This window comes from Athene noctua, chromosome 1, assembly GCF_965140245.1.
Source record: "Athene noctua chromosome 1, bAthNoc1.hap1.1, whole genome shotgun sequence".
Classification (NCBI taxonomy): Eukaryota; Metazoa; Chordata; class Aves; order Strigiformes; family Strigidae; genus Athene; species Athene noctua.
In genome coordinates this window covers 75,121,245-75,139,892 of record NC_134037.1, presented here as the reverse complement: position 1 = coordinate 75,139,892, position 18,648 = coordinate 75,121,245, and the positions used below count along the sequence as shown (strand labels likewise).

General features: G+C 35.8%; 1 protein-coding gene across 1 annotated transcript in view; it reads left to right on the top strand.

The window, feature by feature from the left end:
* ADGB (androglobin) overlaps positions 1–18,648 on the top strand; it is a 129,945-nt gene that overhangs the window by 67,683 nt on the left and 43,614 nt on the right. Inside the window, exons 15-21 of the mRNA XM_074899302.1 lie at positions 1,889–2,057; positions 3,961–4,024; positions 5,675–5,777; positions 6,811–6,952; positions 9,060–9,174; positions 10,644–10,811; positions 14,095–14,233. Coding sequence (XP_074755403.1) covers positions 1,889–2,057; positions 3,961–4,024; positions 5,675–5,777; positions 6,811–6,952; positions 9,060–9,174; positions 10,644–10,811; positions 14,095–14,233 — 900 coding nt within the window. The remainder of the gene's footprint in view (positions 1–1,888; positions 2,058–3,960; positions 4,025–5,674; positions 5,778–6,810; positions 6,953–9,059; positions 9,175–10,643; positions 10,812–14,094; positions 14,234–18,648) is intronic.

The following is an 18,648-nucleotide window of genomic DNA, read 5'->3' as shown; positions in this document are numbered from 1 at the left end:
ACTGTGCTCTGTTATGGAAACTACCTACAATCTTCACATTTGGTTTGTTAAGTTCTTGCAATTTCTGCTGTAAATGGGACACTTCTGGTTTTGTACCTCTATTTCAATAAGCCAGCCTGTCTATCTCTTCTCACTGAAAATTGAGATGGGGACTCATTTCAATTTTGAACCATTTTGAACACTTTCTTTACAAGGTAGTATTTTCTTGCGCTTTTCATTTACTTGGCTAGCAAACATTTTAATGTGCTTATTACCATGTTCTAAAGAGCTAGCTCATGTCTATAAAAGAGCCAGATACAAAGCATCCAGATACTGAATAAATGTTAGCACCCAAAACTGTAGTCAGTTTGATCAGGAGCTTGATTTCCATTTAAGAATCTCAGTAAACAGCCAGTGCTTGAAAAATGATGAGCACTTAACAAAAACAGTGTTTGATGCTAAACTGTTTTAAAATGTGTCTTCTCACCTTATTCATCAAGTTACTTTTTTACTCTTGGGCTTGATTGTAACATTAATCTTTGTTTCTTGAGTTCTAAGTAGCACAAAATTCTTGAATCCAAATATGTTGTTCCCTTTTCTGAAGCTCTCTGTGGTGTTTATTATATACTCATATCATAGCCTTGTGTATTTGATAAGTATTACTCTAGTACTCATGTTCAGAATGAACAAAAAGGAGCAACAGTGAGCCACAGGATAGTTCTGCTCTGGTGACCCCTTCATCATCCTCTCTGTGATATGCACATTTGTAAGCCAAGCACTGTGGTTATTTCACTGGAGGCTAAAACCCACATTAACTTAAATCTAAGAAAAAGCTTAAATTTTATAGCTTTCAGGTAGTTGTTCCATAGTGTAAGGAAGAAAAAAAGATCTTTGGTGCATTTCCTTACATTACATTCCTTTCAATTCCTGAAAAACAGTTGTAGACTAATTTTGAGCCACCTACATCTTATAAACTCATTAGTTATCTAGCACATCACTATGTGTCTTGCTGATCATGAAATATTAAAAAGCACATTTAAATTAGCTTTCTCATTTGTTATACCTTACCTGTTTGGATATCTCATCTTTTTTCTCAGCAAACATTCTGAATTAATAGCTGTTCGTGTTTGAGATGTTCTGTTTTATTCTCAGCTGTTCTGAGCTATCCTCAAAACTTATATTTGGGCCAGATTAAACATATTTAATAACTATTTATATGAATCTTACAGAGTAAAAGCAGAGAAAGTGACATTACAATTTTAAAAGTTATTAAATTATTGCAAAATGCATCTACATGACATTTCTGTGTTTATATTTTGGTATGAATCTGACAGTAGTTCTGATCTTTCCTACAAGAAAATTCATGTCATGTAGTTCAAATCTATTTTTGTTTACAAGTAGTTAAACTGATTTGTGTGCATAGCATCACAGAGCATATTATATAAGTACTAGAGGCAAGGATAGGTCTTTGTGTCCTCTACAGTTCTGTGTATTTTTTATTTTCTGTGGGTTGTAAAAATTTTATGATACTGCCTCATCAGCTTTTCACTGAATAGGAGCTTTGGACAAAGTTTCATTTTTCTTTATATAGATAACTTTAGGTTTGCAGAATTCCTATGTATGTTTACCTAACATGCTGGTGTTAAGGGTTCTAGTGCACAGTTCAGTATGTAATAGTATACTGAGGCAGAATACTTGAGCAGTTGCAGATGTAAACAACGAATATCTGTTCAGAGTTGTTTCATCACCTTTTGAGCTTTTTAGGTTAGTGGGTTACTTTTTATTTTTAAACTCTGAGATGTATTGAAAATATGCTGGTAATTTTAGGATAATTTTTCAATATAAGAATAATACTACTTTAATGTGCATATTGTCACTGTCTTGGCTGTGTGTCTTCTTAACTCTACAGACGAATTACATGAGAATATCAATTTTGATGCAAAACAAATGTCAGAAACAGCTGATACTGATATGAACATCCAGACAGGGGATAAATCAAAGGAAGAAATCGAGTTGGAAAGGACTTCTGTTTCCAGGGAAACCTGGATTAGCTTTGAAGACTTCTGTGTTTGTTTCCAGTAAGAAACAGAGGTTTTGTGGTTTATTCCATAAAATTTACAGTATAACAATGGTAAAATGCAAAACATGACTATATAAAAAGTGTATCTTCTCAACAGGTCTTTGTATAACTGTCCTACCTTTCAGAGTGGTCCCAAGGCTCCCCTTCAGGTCAGACTTCGTGCCCCTGTTGACAGTGAGTCTGTAGGTGCAGCTCCATGCTGTGTCTTTGGTATGTCCTCCAGAGTACAGCAGAGAACACAACCACCAGCTTTGCAAAACACGTGTCAGACTGTAATGTGGGTGGAAGTTGGTAGAAGTGTGCAGCCATTAGGGTGCTCACATGCCCGACCTGTCAGCCACTGGGCAGACACAGTCTGCAACTGAACAACACAATTCTAAGGAAAAAAAAAAATGTGGAAGTCTTCTGTTGCCATCAGCATAGCTCAGCTTGGTCAACTAGGTGCTTTCTTTCACCCCCTTTTCAATATAATTCCAAGGCATTAATACCTCTGCAAACATAAAAAAGCTAGTGTAATTGTAGCATAATATCTTTAGTTTCTGTCTTTCAGACTTAAGAAGCCTCGTACAATATAGATCCTTTAGAGAATCTGATATTGTTGAGGGGAGTAATTTTATCAGATAATTCACCCAGGTTTTCTTCATTTGAATTTGTAACTGAGATTTCTTTGTGAAGCTTTTATTTTCATAAATGAGTGTTTTCTTGAGCAGATATTAAAGTCTCCTCTCTCTCTGAGGGATAATGTATAACTTTTACAGCAGCAGCACTACAAGAACTTTAGGAATAAAAGATCAGTTTAGACCATGTTAAAGTTTGCGAGACTACTTTTGGGGAGCCTTGGGTCCAGGAAGATAGGGTCTTCAGAAAAAACATTACAAGCAAAGTAATTTCCTTTCCTTTCAAAGTCTTGCCCACAGTGTCATACAGAGAGAATGTAAAATATTAACTTTTTAACTTGTTAGCCCAAGGTACTGTTGACCTTTTGTAGACCACTGTGATATTAAGGTATAGAGCATTTGTCAGTTTTTTATTCCTGTCCCTAAATGGGTGAGCGTTTGCTAATTTTTGCAGTGAACTAATAATGTAACTGTTAACAAAGCATCTTGATTGACCTTAGAAGAATTTATCACTCAGAAGAAATTAGGCACCTAAGATTTTCATTTTACCAGTCAGTTCTGTTGGAAGCATTTTCTTGTCTGACGTGCCTATATCTCAGATACAGTGAAAAGAAGGTGAATGTTCAGAGTTCATACCAACTTTCAGAAATCAGGAAAATTTTAGTCACTGTAGGAATTGAAATGTCAGCAATGGATCAGGATCCCTGTGAAGTTTCTGAGTAACCAAAACATTTGTTTTATATAAAACATTGGACGTCACATCTGATACCATTCTCAAATAAAGCCAAAGTCTTTTATGTTCCCTTTGGTTAAATCAAAGTCAGAAAAAATTGTCAGGAACTAAGTAGCTTTCTGAAGGTGTGCAAACAACCACAGAATTGAAAAAGCACATTAATAAACTATAAAAAATTGTTCTTCCTTACAGTGATACTTTATAGATAACTTTATTACAGTAATTTTCAGGTAGGCATGGAAATTTTAGAGTAATTTTAGCTTATTACCATTTATAGATTCAAATTGAACAAATTAGTGCCCTGACTTCCAATGGAAAACTGTAGAAGTGCAGCAACGATAGAAATTGATGTCAGCTGCTTTCTCTGGAGATGAATTGTATTCACCTTTTATGAAACTAAAAATGTTGAACCATTCTTGATAAATAGCTGGGAGTCTTATTCATGAAAGTAAAATTAGTATCTTATGCTATGAAATAGATATTTATTTTATATATATAATTTATACTAAGATTATTTTCCTACATATATTTTTATTTTATTTTCTCCCTAGGAACCTGTATGTTTTCCACAAGCCACATACATACACTTATAACTATCAGAAGACAGATTTTAAGGTATATGACCATGTTGAGTTTTTATGTCCTTCTTTTTGTATTTGTCAAAATGTTATATAATTAGATAATACCTATATCCTAAATAATATCAGTAGATCATATAGAACTCCTATTGCTGAAAAAATAATGCATTAAGATTACTTTAGTCAATGCAAAGATAATGTTTGCTAGCAAGTATCCAGAAGTGTTTCACAGTGTTTTAAGACAAGAAGAAAATGTTATAGAATGCTATTGCACAATAATAAAAACAAGTGTATGTAAATCATAAAAGTTGGTAGTGAGAGTATATGTATTACAGTAAACCAGATCTCCATCCCGTCCTTATCTTGATTTAAATCTTCCTTATAACAATTTAGAGACTAAATTAAATTTAATGATGATTGAGCTGCAGAATCTGCCCTTCAGTTCTTCATCTTCACCTGTCACCTAAAAGCCAAATCAAGAGTCTGTATAGTGCAGTCCTCCAGTATCTCTTTACATGCTAAGTCCTTTAGCAATTTATGAGATTCTGTTGCAGGGATTAAAAGTACCCCTTAGTTACACGGAAATTACAGTATTTCTTTAAACCTGGCATTAGTTCATATTATCAGAAGGTTATTCAACATGCTTGAATATCCCATTCCAGCTCTAGTTTTACACTGTAGCTGAAGTGTAATTTTAGAGTACTGAAATGTAAACTCCAGGTGTGAACTTCATGTAAAATATTGTACTGAGAAGGTTAACTACATGGCTTATGCTTCATAATTGTAGTATACCTGCAATTTCACACCTCTCTCTATTTGTAATCACATCACAAGAAGTTTTCCCAGTCACTGCACCATGTATTTTCACAAGCCATAATTGACATCAAGACTGTGTACTGTTGTGCCAAAAAACTAACCCCTTGCTGTAAAAACATTCTGGTTTTTTAGTTGATACAGATGAGGTGTTTACACTATTAGGTAAATTCTATATCAGATTCGTAAAAGACACTTCTATATTGTGCTATGAAGTTAATAGTAGTGGCATTACAGGATCAGAGACAAAAAATGTATTGATATGACTCTGGAGAATGTAGGAAGACATGTATTAAACCAGTTCCAAAGCAAAGAAGTTCATTCACCTTTAGATTTTGAAGAATTTCTAGGAGCAGTAGAATCATTCTATAATTTCTAATATTGGCATAGGAATTATGTATTAAAGTTGAGAATGAAAAATGCTGCCTCCATATATTTTCATAGAAAAAAACATGAAGCAGAATCAATTATGTTATAAATTACAAGAGTGTTATTTCTTTCAAACTTACTGTAATTGATTAGAATCAGAAAGTTGCAGCACAAAGAATTTTTGGTCTTCCATTAGATGTTTGGCAGGCAGAACTACTAAATTAAGGTGGATATGAAGAATATCGTATAAAAGTAGATATATTCTTATTCAAAAAACTTTTCTGTTTCCTTTTATCTTTGAACATTATGGTTTATACATGCAGCATGAGGCTCTGGGATTAAATGACATTCTGAAACTTGGCAGAAGTAGTGACAGTTAATTACTTACCTCCCATACCATATCTAGGGTCACAGTATATGAAGTCCTAGTCATGCTATGTATAAGACCAGGTGGACGGCATTCAATGAAAATGAGAGATGAACAAATGTCTGTTTTTCTGTGCAGTCTGCTGATGACCGAGTCTTCTATTATTTACTTGTGGACAGTCTGATGCCTGTTGAAATCCTGGTTAGCTTTTCTGCATTAGTACGCTGGGATGATAGGGGAGGTAAGGCAAATGCAGAAAAGTGCACGTTAGTGTTGTGTTTTCCCGTTCTTGAATATGTCTGTGCTGTTGTGTTTGTGGTGTATCTTAGCCAGTTTGAGAGTTTAGCATTAAATAGTCAAACTGATATTAGGAAATACACTAATATTCAACCAATACTTTCTTGTTATTTCATATTGATTTATTTTCATATTTGAATATTTTCTTGAAAGGATCCCTTAATTTACTGCTTATTATGGTTTCCTGCCTGCAAGCTTTTCATCAGTGTATTTCTGGTATGGATTTTCTTGGGTTTCTTAGGGTTTCTTTTTCTGCAAATTCCATTCTTACAAGCTACTTTATACCTTAGCTGATCAAAATGCAGTAAAATCAACAATATGACCAAAATATTTTTTTTAAGTGATTTTTAAACTGTTGTACAGTAAGGTTTTAAGTATATTTACAGCTGGCTTATTTGAAGATCCAACAACTTGTATCATTTAAATAAAAATCACTTGTATTTTATGAAAATCATAAATGGCATTCAGAAAAGCTAATGCATGTTATGAGAGTCAGCTTAAGTTAATCAGACATTTAAACATTGGATATGGACATAATTTTAGTGCATTTTGAGTAGATAGAACCAAAAGAAAGCTTAAAAAAACCAAACTGACCATCTCATTAAAATAATGTAACTGTAATATAAATATAAGCTTTGTATGGCTTATTGTTTCCTTTGCATGTGGACAGAATAGATTTTCATGGAGTTTTAGAGCAACCTTAAGTGACTTGGAAGATGTCTGATTTACACATCCTCCTAACACATTCTTTTAACCATTGCTTTCTAGTAAATAGTACAAATAAGCCATATTCTGTACCACCTATGCATTTTAAATGACTGACTCTTTTCTCCGAGTTGTCAAAGCCTAAAGGAAGACTTGAATGACTGTGAAGAAGCTACAGATTCTCCATAAGTATATTTGTCTTAATTTTACTGATATTCCCCCCACAATTGTGTGAGGTTTGACTTTTTTTTTTTTTTTCTTTCTTAATCTAGATACTAAACAAGAATGTTATAATATTTCAAAGGGTGTGCTGGCAGTTGAACATTTCTCTTGGAAATGTGTGACTCCTGGAGAACTTTTGTTAAAGATGCATACAACTGCAACCAAAGCTACTCTATTAAATCTTCCTGTTGGGTATGTATGAGGATGCATTTCACATTCACAATTTAGTCTGAAGGCTTGAGATGATCTTGGTTACTTTACACAGTAACCAAGAGTTTATTTTCTGAAACATGAGTTTTTGGAATATCAGACTAGTTGATAGCTAGGATTTGGTAAGACTGCAAAATTACTATGAATTTAAAATAATTATCAAACCCTTTAGAAATATTCTTAATTCTTTACTCTTATTTAAGATCATCTATCAAGAAAACATCACACTGACTTGCTAAAAAATAAATTAGAATATAAATTCTTACTTAAAAGTTTTAAGAATGATTTTGAGATGTTCCCTGGAACACCAACAAAAAATAAAGTATTAGGAATTTTAGTGAAATTGTAAAAGCATGATGATAAATTAGGAGGTTTCATAGCTTTTCTTGAAACAGGATTTATGAGACATAGCAGGAAAAATTATGAGGTATTCATAAAGCCTTGCATGTCTTCACATAGTGCTTAATATAATTTATTTCTCTTTGCCTGTAACTCTAGATATTCAGTGTAGAGCATTGACTGTTTAAATAAAGAAATGGATAAAAGGCAAGAGCCTTTGATATTTGTTAGTTTCTGAAGATTCTTCCAGTGGAACAAGGAAGATGACGTCTTCGTATCTTACCATAAGCATAAAGTTGCTGACTAATTCATTGAGGCCACCTACTTTTCAAAAAATAGAAAATCACCAGTTAAACTCTTTGAGCTTAATCTCAATACAAAATGTATTTTTTAAAAAACAAGTAAGTTTTAAAATAAATTGGCACAGAAATAGCACAATACTAGCACATTGACATTAAATCAAAGATCTCTAATAGTGCCCTCTCTTTGCTTTGATTCAGACTAAAAATGGAAAAGTTATTATTGTGTTTATAGGTTAGTTCTGCCACCACATGTATTTCCTTGGTGTAGTTTCCAAAAGTTGCATATCTCTTTCCTGCAGGAAAGCCAAAACCATGTATTTTTGTCCCTGCAAATTTCAGAGCTACCAGAGATAGAGGCAGCTCAAATTGATAAGCTTCTCGATTCTCCCCACTCCAAGCAGACCCAGCAGGCTTACAGGAAGAGTTCATTTACAGCAGATGTGGGAGACAAATAGGCTTATTGACCACTTCTTCATTTCATTCTGAATGAGAAATGACTTGCTACCGCAGGAAGGCACTTTCTTCCCTCTGCCTGTTGGTGGCCAGGGTGCATTTCAAATTTCACTCGCAAGAAGATGCAGTTTAAAAAGTGCGAGTGTGTGTGGGGGGGGGTAACTCTCCTTTCTTACTTCACTGCCAGATCTCTGGTTAACGCTTTGAAGCTGTGTCCTAGGTGAACTTCTCCAGCTAAATACCATTCTGACAATGATGTAAGACCATGAAGCTTCGCCATTTGGTATCAGCAAACTCCTCAAGTATTTCAGCAGGACTGCAGGACATTGTTGACTGGAGAGAAGAGCATGAATTCCCTGCGTTGTATTACTATAGTTAGGAGTGGCTTTTTTAATTATTTGATTCCATTATAAGATACAATCAAGCAAACAAGAACAAGCTGAGTGTATCCCAATAAGTCATACTGAATTTCTGCTGGCCACCCTAGGATGTTATGGTTGAGTGGTTTGGCCCACAGATGCTCCATAAAATAGTCACTCTCTAGTGTTCATCTAGCCTAAACAATTATGCATTTATTTTGCCTGGTTTTGTCAAGGCAAACATGGAAATTACGATCTAAGTAATGCATGTCCAGACTTCTCTAAGCTTTCTAGAGCAGATACATTTTTAAGTGTAGCTAGCTATAATCCTGACTAAAAAACTTAGGTTTTGTACCCATCTGAAATAGTGAAACCACCTATTTTGCTGAAGAAAATAAAAATAAAACCTGAACAAATAAAAATAAAATTCTGACTTCTCTGATTTCCCCTAATACCTATGTTTGGAGGTCCTTGAGAAGTAAGGAGTTAGAAATGCATGATTTGAAGAGCCAGGACATCTAGTAAAGGATTCCGTTTTTACAAACATATGAAAGAAAAGCTTAAGAATTTCTGTGATTTAAAAAAAAAAAACAAAAAAAAATGTGCATTTTGGATTATTTTTTTTCTTGAACGTAGGCGACACGTATTGCTCTTCACAGTAAGTTCTCCCATAGGGCACCATATTCATCTGTGTAGCATGGTGCCATGTGTCTTTGGAGAAGAGGATTCTGTGATGCCAAGTCTTGAAAAGGTAACCAGAACTGGTCAAGCATTGTGATAATGGAACACTGTTATCTGAAACTAAACTACTATTTAGTTTTAAAATGAAGTACTATTGAATCTTCATTTAGAGTTATTATAATTAATAGTATAATACTAATTTCAGTATGAAATGGATGAGTGCATAAAAGAAATGTGTTTTACAGTGCAGCAGGCACTGATATGGATATTGCAACAATTATATAAATATATAAGTAAGTATTGGGTAGTATTGTGGTTTACATAAAGCAGCAGCATAAAATGGAATGTTAAAAATACTCTTGTTGAAAGACATATGTCAGAGGTAGCATATAATCTGTCTTTTTGAGGCATGTGATAAAATACATGTACAGATATTAATTAATATTCAAAAATACCCGCCTAGTAAAATAAACTGTCACTCAGTAAAGTTTGTTTTGTCCCATGAAATCACATATTATTCACTGGGTCCCAGAGCAGCTTTTATACCTAAAATGAACAACTGATTCAAACAACTTTTCATAGCTAAGAGGCCCAGGGGAGTAATTACTATATCTTTTGTTATTTGTTGCCTACAATCCAAAGAGATATCACTGTCATCCATATTTTCAAGATTTCTTTAGCAAGCAATAGCCCCAAATATTTGTCATGGGCGCTGATGGGAGGGAGTATAGCTCTAGAGGACAGTTGTGCAAAAATATTTTAAAAGGTGAGTGTAACAGCAAATTTACATAGCAATGTAGATTCAGGGTCCTAATAATAGGACATTAAAGCAGTTTGTGCAAATTTATTACATTTTTTATAGCAAAGAAGTTTAAGTGTAAGAAGTTGGGCCATTAAGAACGTCTTGTGGCTGTAAAAATGTCTTGTGGCCTTGTCTTCAGGTTGTGGATGAAAAGCTATTCATCAAGAAAATAAAGCAGAATTTTATTCCTGGGGTCTTCTCTGCACTTTTTGAAGGCAGAAATTTCTCTCCATAGTGTCATCTGCAGGGAAGTGTCCACATTCTTGCACAGAAATCCTGATGAAGATTGATGATTCTTTAGGCAGCATGTATTCAGATGTTGTTTTCAACGGGAAACAAATACTCATCTATCCTTTTATACTAGATGCTGAGCATCTCAGCTAATAAGAGTCTTATCAATGCAGTGGAAAGTCTCTATATACATCTTAATTTTGATTAAATATCCTTCTACTAATGATACAGGAAAAATAAAATACTTAAGAGATATGTTTTGGTGCCTGTTATAGTCTTATTTTTATTTCAGTAGCTAAAATCAGTGAAAATTGTTTATGCATTAGCATACCAGATACCTAATTGATTTTACAGTTTCTAAAATTAGTAACAATTGCTTGAATTAATAAAATTTTTGTACTTCATCACAGAAAAAATCTTGTATGGTGTCACAGCCTAGAAAGAAAACAAAAAAAAATCTTAAAGCAATCTTTCTAACAATGGTTGTTTTTATTCTCTCTCTCCAGGAGAGCTACCGGTTTATAGAACAGGCTACAGCTATCCTGAAAGCAGTTGGAAATGTGGTAAATAATTTCAGCAGTAAGCCTGAACTTTCTAAAGCCTTGAAGGAGTTGGAACTAGCTCACTGTCCTCCTGGCCTGCATGGTACTGGAATGGTTGAAGAACACTTCAAGGTGAATAAACAATTTTGATAAGCACGTATCTAAAGTCTACAGAAGCTGGATAACAGCTTAACATTGTCTTTATCCTCTTCAAAACAATGACTATGGGTTTAAAAAGGACTTTGTGAGTGCTCCAAATGTGGCATTCATTATTAAGAGTAAGCCCAAATGACATAACTTGCAACTGTGTACAATAATTACCTTCTTTTAATATGAACAAATTCTAATATGCACAGAGTAGCACATTCTAAATTTTAGTCTCTAATTTTGTCAGTTTAGTTTAACATACTTTAGGGCAGAAAGCATCAGCTTTTTTTATTTTATGACTTAATTCTGGGTTTAAAAAACACTACCTGAAATGCAGAAAAGCCAGAATGATTCATTTCTGTGCCTAATGTTGATGGCACAGAAAAACATTATTACAGCTTATATCACTGAAGACAGTAATGAGGGTTTTATCCTCACAGTATTTTTGAGTTGTTTTTCTTTAGTTTTTGAAACTGCAACATTCTTATTCATTTTTTCTGCTTTGTGTTTGATAAGTTAAAGGGTTTTTAGATTCGTGATGAAAATCTTACACTTTTCTGTAGGTCTCTATACTGTAGCTCTGCAACATTATAAAAAGATTGCAAGAAAAAAGTTATGTAAAAGGTCTGCAATTTTTTATGTATATGCAAATGTTGATAATACAGCTAGAACTTGATTTTTCTACAGTCAGTACTTTATATATTCCAGATTCAATTACTTTCATCGAAGTACGAGAAAGCTCATGCAGTTTAGTCTGTGTATTTTAGAAGACTGAATAAAAGAAAGGGATTAATATTTTTATAATTGCTGATATTAAAAAAGAACACCTAAGCCAGTACTTTTATACATGGGCTTCACACCAGGCTCAAATTCAGCAAAACAACAGAATCAGGAAGAATGATTCCAGGTGCACCACTCATGAAAGAGGTAATTCTCACGCCATCTCCAACAGAAAAAATCAGTTTGACCTCTCTGGAATGGAAAATACAAATTCTAAATGTACATGCTCATATGAAGTATGTGTAAAACTTAGGGACCTAAAAAAAATATCAGTAGGCATGAACACAGTTACGTCTGTCTCTCCCTGTCTAAGAAGACCAATGAATAGTTGTAAAGGAATAAAAAAACAGAAATTAGATAAATGAGAGGCACTGAGCCGACAGTGATTCAGGAATCAAAATATGGAAATTATCTTTAATACAAACAGTGAAAAATTATTCTGAACATAATGTCGTAAAGTAGATTCTTTTTTCACCAGTCTTAAATCTTTCAAACTAAACTAAGCGTTTATTAATATTCAAATAAATAACTGTTTTGCGTTTGTGTGGCAGGGTTTTGCTGGTGGGGCTACAGCAGTCTCCCCCGTCAGAAACTTCTTGAAGCTCCCCTGGCTCCAAGTTGGACCCACCTCTGGTCGAGGCCAAGTCAGTTAGAGATGGTGACTGTGCCTCTGCAAGAACGTATTTAAGAAGGGGAATCTGAGAGGAGCAGTGGGAGTTGTGAGCCTTTTGTTTTATTTTCTCCTCCCCATTTCTGAGTGGAAAGGAGTGAGCAGGTGACTGTGTGTTCATGCCCCATGTTGGGCACAACAGAGGACTGTAGTGGTTTAAGCCCAGAGGGCAACTGAGCATCACACAGCTTCTAGGCTCAGAGACTGAAACAAGGTCAGGGAGGGATGACTCACCAGTTATGGTTGTGAGCAAAAGACAGATTCAATTGGGGAAGAAAAAGAATGTCAATGTAATTTGACCACCACCACCACCACCACTTAATTTACCGATTGGGGCAGGACAGAGAAATACAACCACATCTTAAAAACACCTTCCCCCCATCTCTCCCTTCTTTCCAGGCTCAGCTTTGCTCCTGATTTCTCTACCTCCTCCCTCTGAGCAGCGCAGGGGGATGGGGAATGGGCATTGTGGTCAGTTCATCACCCGTTGCTTCTGCTGTTCCTTCCTCCTCAGGGGGAGGACTCCTCACACTCTTCCCCTGCTCCAGCATGGGGTCCCTCTTGTGGGAGACAGTCTTCCACAAACTTTCTCTGACATGGGTCCTTCCCAAAGGCTGCAGCTCTTCATGAACTGCTCCAGCATGGGTCCCGTCCATGGATCACAGTCCTCCCAGCAACGGACTGCTCCAGCGCAGGCTTCCCTCAGAGTCCCAGCCTTCTTTGGGCGCAGCCACCTGCTCAGGTGTGGGGTCCTCCACGGGCCGCATGTCGGCATCTGCTCCACCGTGGACCCCCATGGGCTGCAGGGGGACAGCCTGCTCCCTCCCCACGGGCTGCAGGGGAGTCTGTGCTCTGGCGTGCTTCTCCACCTCCTCCTCCTTTCTTCCAGCTGACCTTGATGTTTGCACAGGTATCTCTCTCAGAGCTCCTCCTCATCCTCTCAGGTTTCCCTTCTTAAATACATTATCACAGAGGCACAGCCACCATTGCAAATTGGCTTGGCAAAGGCAGGTCTGACTTGGTGTTTGGGGAGCTTCGAGAAGCTTCTCACAGGAGCCACCTCTGTAGCCCCCTCTCCCACTACCAAGACCCCACCACACAAACCCAACACAATAACTTCGCATAAAACATTTCCAGAAAGCAGAAAAATATGAAAATGACAATGAAAGTAAAAAATTGTATCTTTTCCAACAAGTTGTTACTGTGTTCTTCAATTCAAATTATGAAACAAGCTCTGAAAAACACACTCTGAAATTTCCATCTGTTGGAAGAAAGAAAAAGAGACTGGATTGCTGCTCTTTAAAGAGTATCAATATGTCAAGAATAAAAATCAAGCCATCAGTTTGGTCATATAAGTAGGATTACCCTCTCGCCCTTTAATATATTCCTACTTTTCCTTATGATGCCACCTCCTAATTCAGTAAGGATGCCCATTCGATTGTTGGTCTCTGTTCCGAAAAGTCTAATTAGAATGCTGGTTTTCATTATGGTGGTTATAATGTGTTCTTCTGTCCTCTTGTATGAGACCATCATAAACTACTAAGATATTTTTGGGTGATAAAAACTTATGCTGTAGAGTCAGTCCTATATTTAATAAGCCAGGCATGAAACAGGTTTTCTCTTGATTGTTGGCTTGAGGCATTGTAATCCTACAGTTGAGACTGATTTTTCAAATACTGTATTTGTAAGAGGAAGTTAAAGACAATTTTTACATGAAAAAATAAAAGAGCTAAACAGTTTTTGAAACAATAGTGAGAAAAAATATAAATCAGCTTTTAAGAATTAATCATTCCTTGCTTTTCCTCTTTTTGCTTTTAGGTTTTCAATAGAGCATTGTGGTATTTGATCAAATGTGTATTAGGCAAGAAGGCTGCTTACAGCTATAAATTTGCCTTCTCGTCCTTCACTTTGGATTTTAAAGACACTGAGGTTTCTGAGGATGACACTGTGTCTTCAGGTACTGTATTGGTATTGCTAATCACTTCAAATATATATGCCCGTTCCTATTCTCAAAGAAGGCAACTCTTCACTGATCTTCTCTTTTCTTGCCTAAGTAAGCATGGTTCATTTCTTATGAGATGACTAAGCCTTCTACTGTTGACAGCCTATGTGACACTCATGTCAGAATAGAAATTATCCTTTGTTCTAGAAAGTCTGTTCATGTTTTGTTAATTTATAAAATTTATAAAATTGCCCTTTGTCTTCCTTGACTTTCATTTGTCAATATTGACAAACATTATCAAGCATCTACAGATGCCTTTTTTTACCTGATATACCGCAGATCAAGGCTCTTGTTCAAATTACAAGCTGAAAAGGCCTTAAATGCATATATTGTTCATTAAATAAGAGCAAAGGAAGACTCTAATTAGTACCTTCATTGAAAGTTCAGCTATTTCTTGGTGATGGATTGAGGGGGTTTTGTTTGCAGAAGGGGGGTGTGGTGTTTTGGATTTTGTTTGCTTCCTTGCTTGCTTGGTTTTTAAGCCTATTACTTGGCAAATTACTGTGTTGGCTGGCTAGTTGGCTGGCTAGTTAGCTGGCTAGTCACACACATGCAGTGGGGAACCGACTACAGCGCCATCCACCTCTTCTCCAGCCTGTGATTAGGGTCTGCTGTATACCTGAAGGTACTGTAGGAGGAGCCGTTGGAAGGCAAACAGATTTGTTCACAAGCAGGAATAATTCTTGTCCCACAGGTTCTTTGCCTCATTTTGTATGCAGGCTGGAGGCATAATTAGAGTTTAGTTTACCTGGCAACCAAATATATGGCTTTTTTCCATTTTAAGATAATTATTTTGCAGTCTATGTAACTTTTTAATCTATTAATATTAATATTTAATTTATTAATATAAGTATATGGTTTCGTATTATGACAGAAAAAGAATTTATCTGAAAAATAGTCTGGAAGATATATCATCACCATCTGAAGGCCATTCAGAGTGACTTAGCTTTTCCTTCTGCTATTATGAACTTTCAGTATAAAGTCTTTCTCCCTGGTCAATCAAAATTATATTAACGAGCTTTCATTAGTCAGTTTATTTTGGAAAATCGATATTTAAAAACTTCATTAAAATTTACGCAAATATCTTTACTAACCAAATGATGCGATACTCTTGTTCTTTAAGAAAGCACTTATACTTCTGTCTCACTCTTTAAGGGGGACTTTCCTCCAAATCTCCTCTCTTGTGAAGGTTATTCTGCTATGATATATCAAAGATAAAGGATCAGCCAGAACGACTGAATGACTCATTGTATTTTTCACAGGATTATATCCTATGGCAAGAGTATAAGCTATATACATATAAGCTATAAGGGTTATCTTATGGACATTTGCCACACCACTTGAAGTCCACAACACCTGTCAGATTTTTTCAAGATGACTGCTGCTGATTTCTGTATTCCCCCCAAAAAAATTAAATCCTTGTCAGCAATAGAAGACATTTTTAATTAGATTTGAATAATTAGCACAGTTGACAGGTTGTAGCAATGACCTCATATACTGAATTATGAGATCCACTGTGGCAGAATATTTTTAGGATTTGGGGAGGTGAATCAAAAAAGTGGAATAAAAATATGGAGGAGGAAAGTTCTATTTCAGTTTGATTTTCTCCAATGTCCAATATATCTTTTTAATTTAGTTGATTTTCCAGACTTAATTCACTTTCCAGTCCTATAGAAATCTTCTGTAATTTGTTTCCATTTGGATTTATTGACATTGGATATACATTCTGCCCTGCTTAGTAAAGGTTTCATTGGAATAAATGCATGATTTTGTTCAGGTTTCATCCCAAAACTATAAAGAAATGGAGACAGCTGCATTCAAAAAAGCATAAGTGAAGTGAAATGTAAAAAAAAAAAAAAAAGGTAGACAGCAGAAAAAAACAGGTGAGAAATGCATTGTAGGAAGTCCTAGAAGGACTGACATCACCTGATTTGTCTGGCCCACATTAGCACTGCTACATTGTCAGGTTAATTGCTCAGATCTTAGCAAGATTTGAGTTATAACCCTTTGGAACCTAACAGTCATCAGTGTAAACTGCTGCAAGAGATGAATGAAGTCTTTTCGTTGTCTGTGTCTGAAAGTAGATCTGGTCAAATCTGACCTCTTTTTTTGGAAGTACCACCTCCATTTTATATTATTATGTTCATTTTGCACTGTGTGCTGAATTCATCTCAAGATTTACTGACAGCAGGTATATGATGATGTATTGCAGTTAGCAGTCATGCTTGGTAAGATTTCTGAGAAGCCATCCTTAAACTGATCTAGTGACATTTTACTTGTCTGCCAAATACCATCCATCACCATGGAGCAATTAGCACAGGAGCCACAAGAAAGAAGCAGACCATGCCATGTGCACATATGACAAAAAGATGGAAGTTTCTGAAGCTGAGTGCTCCTCCATGGCATGTCTCTTCTATGGTCTTCTGGGAAGAAGAGTAGGTAAATGGACCCTGCAGAACTTTGGGCAGTCATGAGATGCTGAATTTACACAGGTATGTGATGCTTCCTGGGAAAGGAAGCTTATCAGGATGATGTTACACAAGATGAGTAGAGACAGTCTTGACAGCTCAGTACTGCTTGCCTGCTCTCTGTTGCAAATTTCCTCTATCTACCTTGTCCTGGTTTCACTGGACCCACTAGTGAGCCAGCTCAGTTCATGAACTCACTGGAGGTCTGTGGCACTGATTTTCAAGAGTCTTGGACGCTTGATAGACATTTAGGCACAATTCAGAAGGTGCATTTCTTTCTCATGGATGAATTCCAACTTCGAAGTTAGAAGTAGAGTGCCTTTTGTGTGCAGTTCTGTTAAAACCTTCTGGTCTGAAGTTTTACCTTATCTCGATGTCAAGCTGTTAGATATGAGCTTATCTTATCTGTATAAATCATATTTGAGAAGTCCTGTTCCTGCCCTGTTCTCTTCCGTAACAGGCTTCTCTTTCCTCTGGAAACATAGGTTAAGAGAAGTGATCATAAGTTGTTCTGTGTCACTGGAGAGATAACTCTGGACATTTTTGTTTCTTCTTGCACTTTGGATTTGAACTTGAGTTTCAGTAGGGGTGAGGGAAAGTTTGCAATCATATGGTTGAAAAGCATTATGTTATATTGCCTACAGTAGATGCAAACACACTGTTATGAGAAAACTGCAGCTGATTTTGTGATGAACAAAGTCTTGCTAAGATGCTTTGAGAACTCAGTTTTATTGTTAGCAGGATGTCTTCTAATTAACAAAAGCATGTCAGAAATTTTTGATGAATCTTTTTAAAATCTTAATGTAAAATTTGAAGCATCCACTAGTTAATATTGGTTGATTTAAAGCATTTCACACTAACATACTTCTCTGTTTATGACAAAATGCTAAGAACTGTTAAGTCAAAAAAAACGTGGGAGATAAGAATATTTAATTTGACTTCATTATTTTGACTTGTAAGTTACAAAGAAAAATATTGTGTTCTTACGATACTGTGTTTTAGAAGTTAGAACAAAAAAGAAATCAAATATTTAGGAATATATAATTTCACAAAACACTCAGAATATCCACTTTTCAGCCTGTTCTGGGGTAACTTGATAGTTTTTATGACTAGAATTAATTTCTGTGTGCAACACTGCATCCAAATTATTATATTTGTGTATTCATAAACAATTTAACATTTAAGTGACTGTATATCTGTATATTCTTTAGCTTCACAAATGAAATGTATTATTTCTAGTGACAGAGGTATTTATTTCTAATTATAGTCCACTTGACATCCCCAGTCAATAAACTTTTCAGTTTGTTCATAGGACAACATCAAGCCAACACTCTGTGTGTATTCCCCTATCAGCATTTCACATTTTGTTCTGAGGGAGTAAAGGGGATAATGAGGGCTTGATTCAGTGGCAGGTGAGCTGGAATTTGAACTCATCAGCCTGATCTTATATAAAGGCCATGCAGATGGGAAACATCTCTTGGGCTAGATCTGAACTGGTACAGGTGAATATTTCTGTAATCGATAGCAGTATATGAAAGTGTAAGTGCTGGTATAAGTGATTATGGCACTATGGAGTGATGGAGTATGGAGATAGCAGCTTTGGGAAAATACAAGCCCTTTCAGCTCCTTTGTCTTGAATAAACTCCTCTATAGTACAAGAGTAAGACTTGGCTGCAATTGCTGACCACAGCTATAAATACTTACTCTCCCTCCCAAGTTAAGGCAAGATTCCACAGCAGCTTAAACCAGTGTAACCGCAGACTGTTGCAATACTATCCCCGCATCTTTCCAAAGCTTGTGCTGGGCTAATTTAGACTTCTAAATTGACAAACATAACCCAGTAACAAGAAAAAAATTAGAATCATGATATCTAAGTCAATTTTAGTCAATTCTGGTACCTGC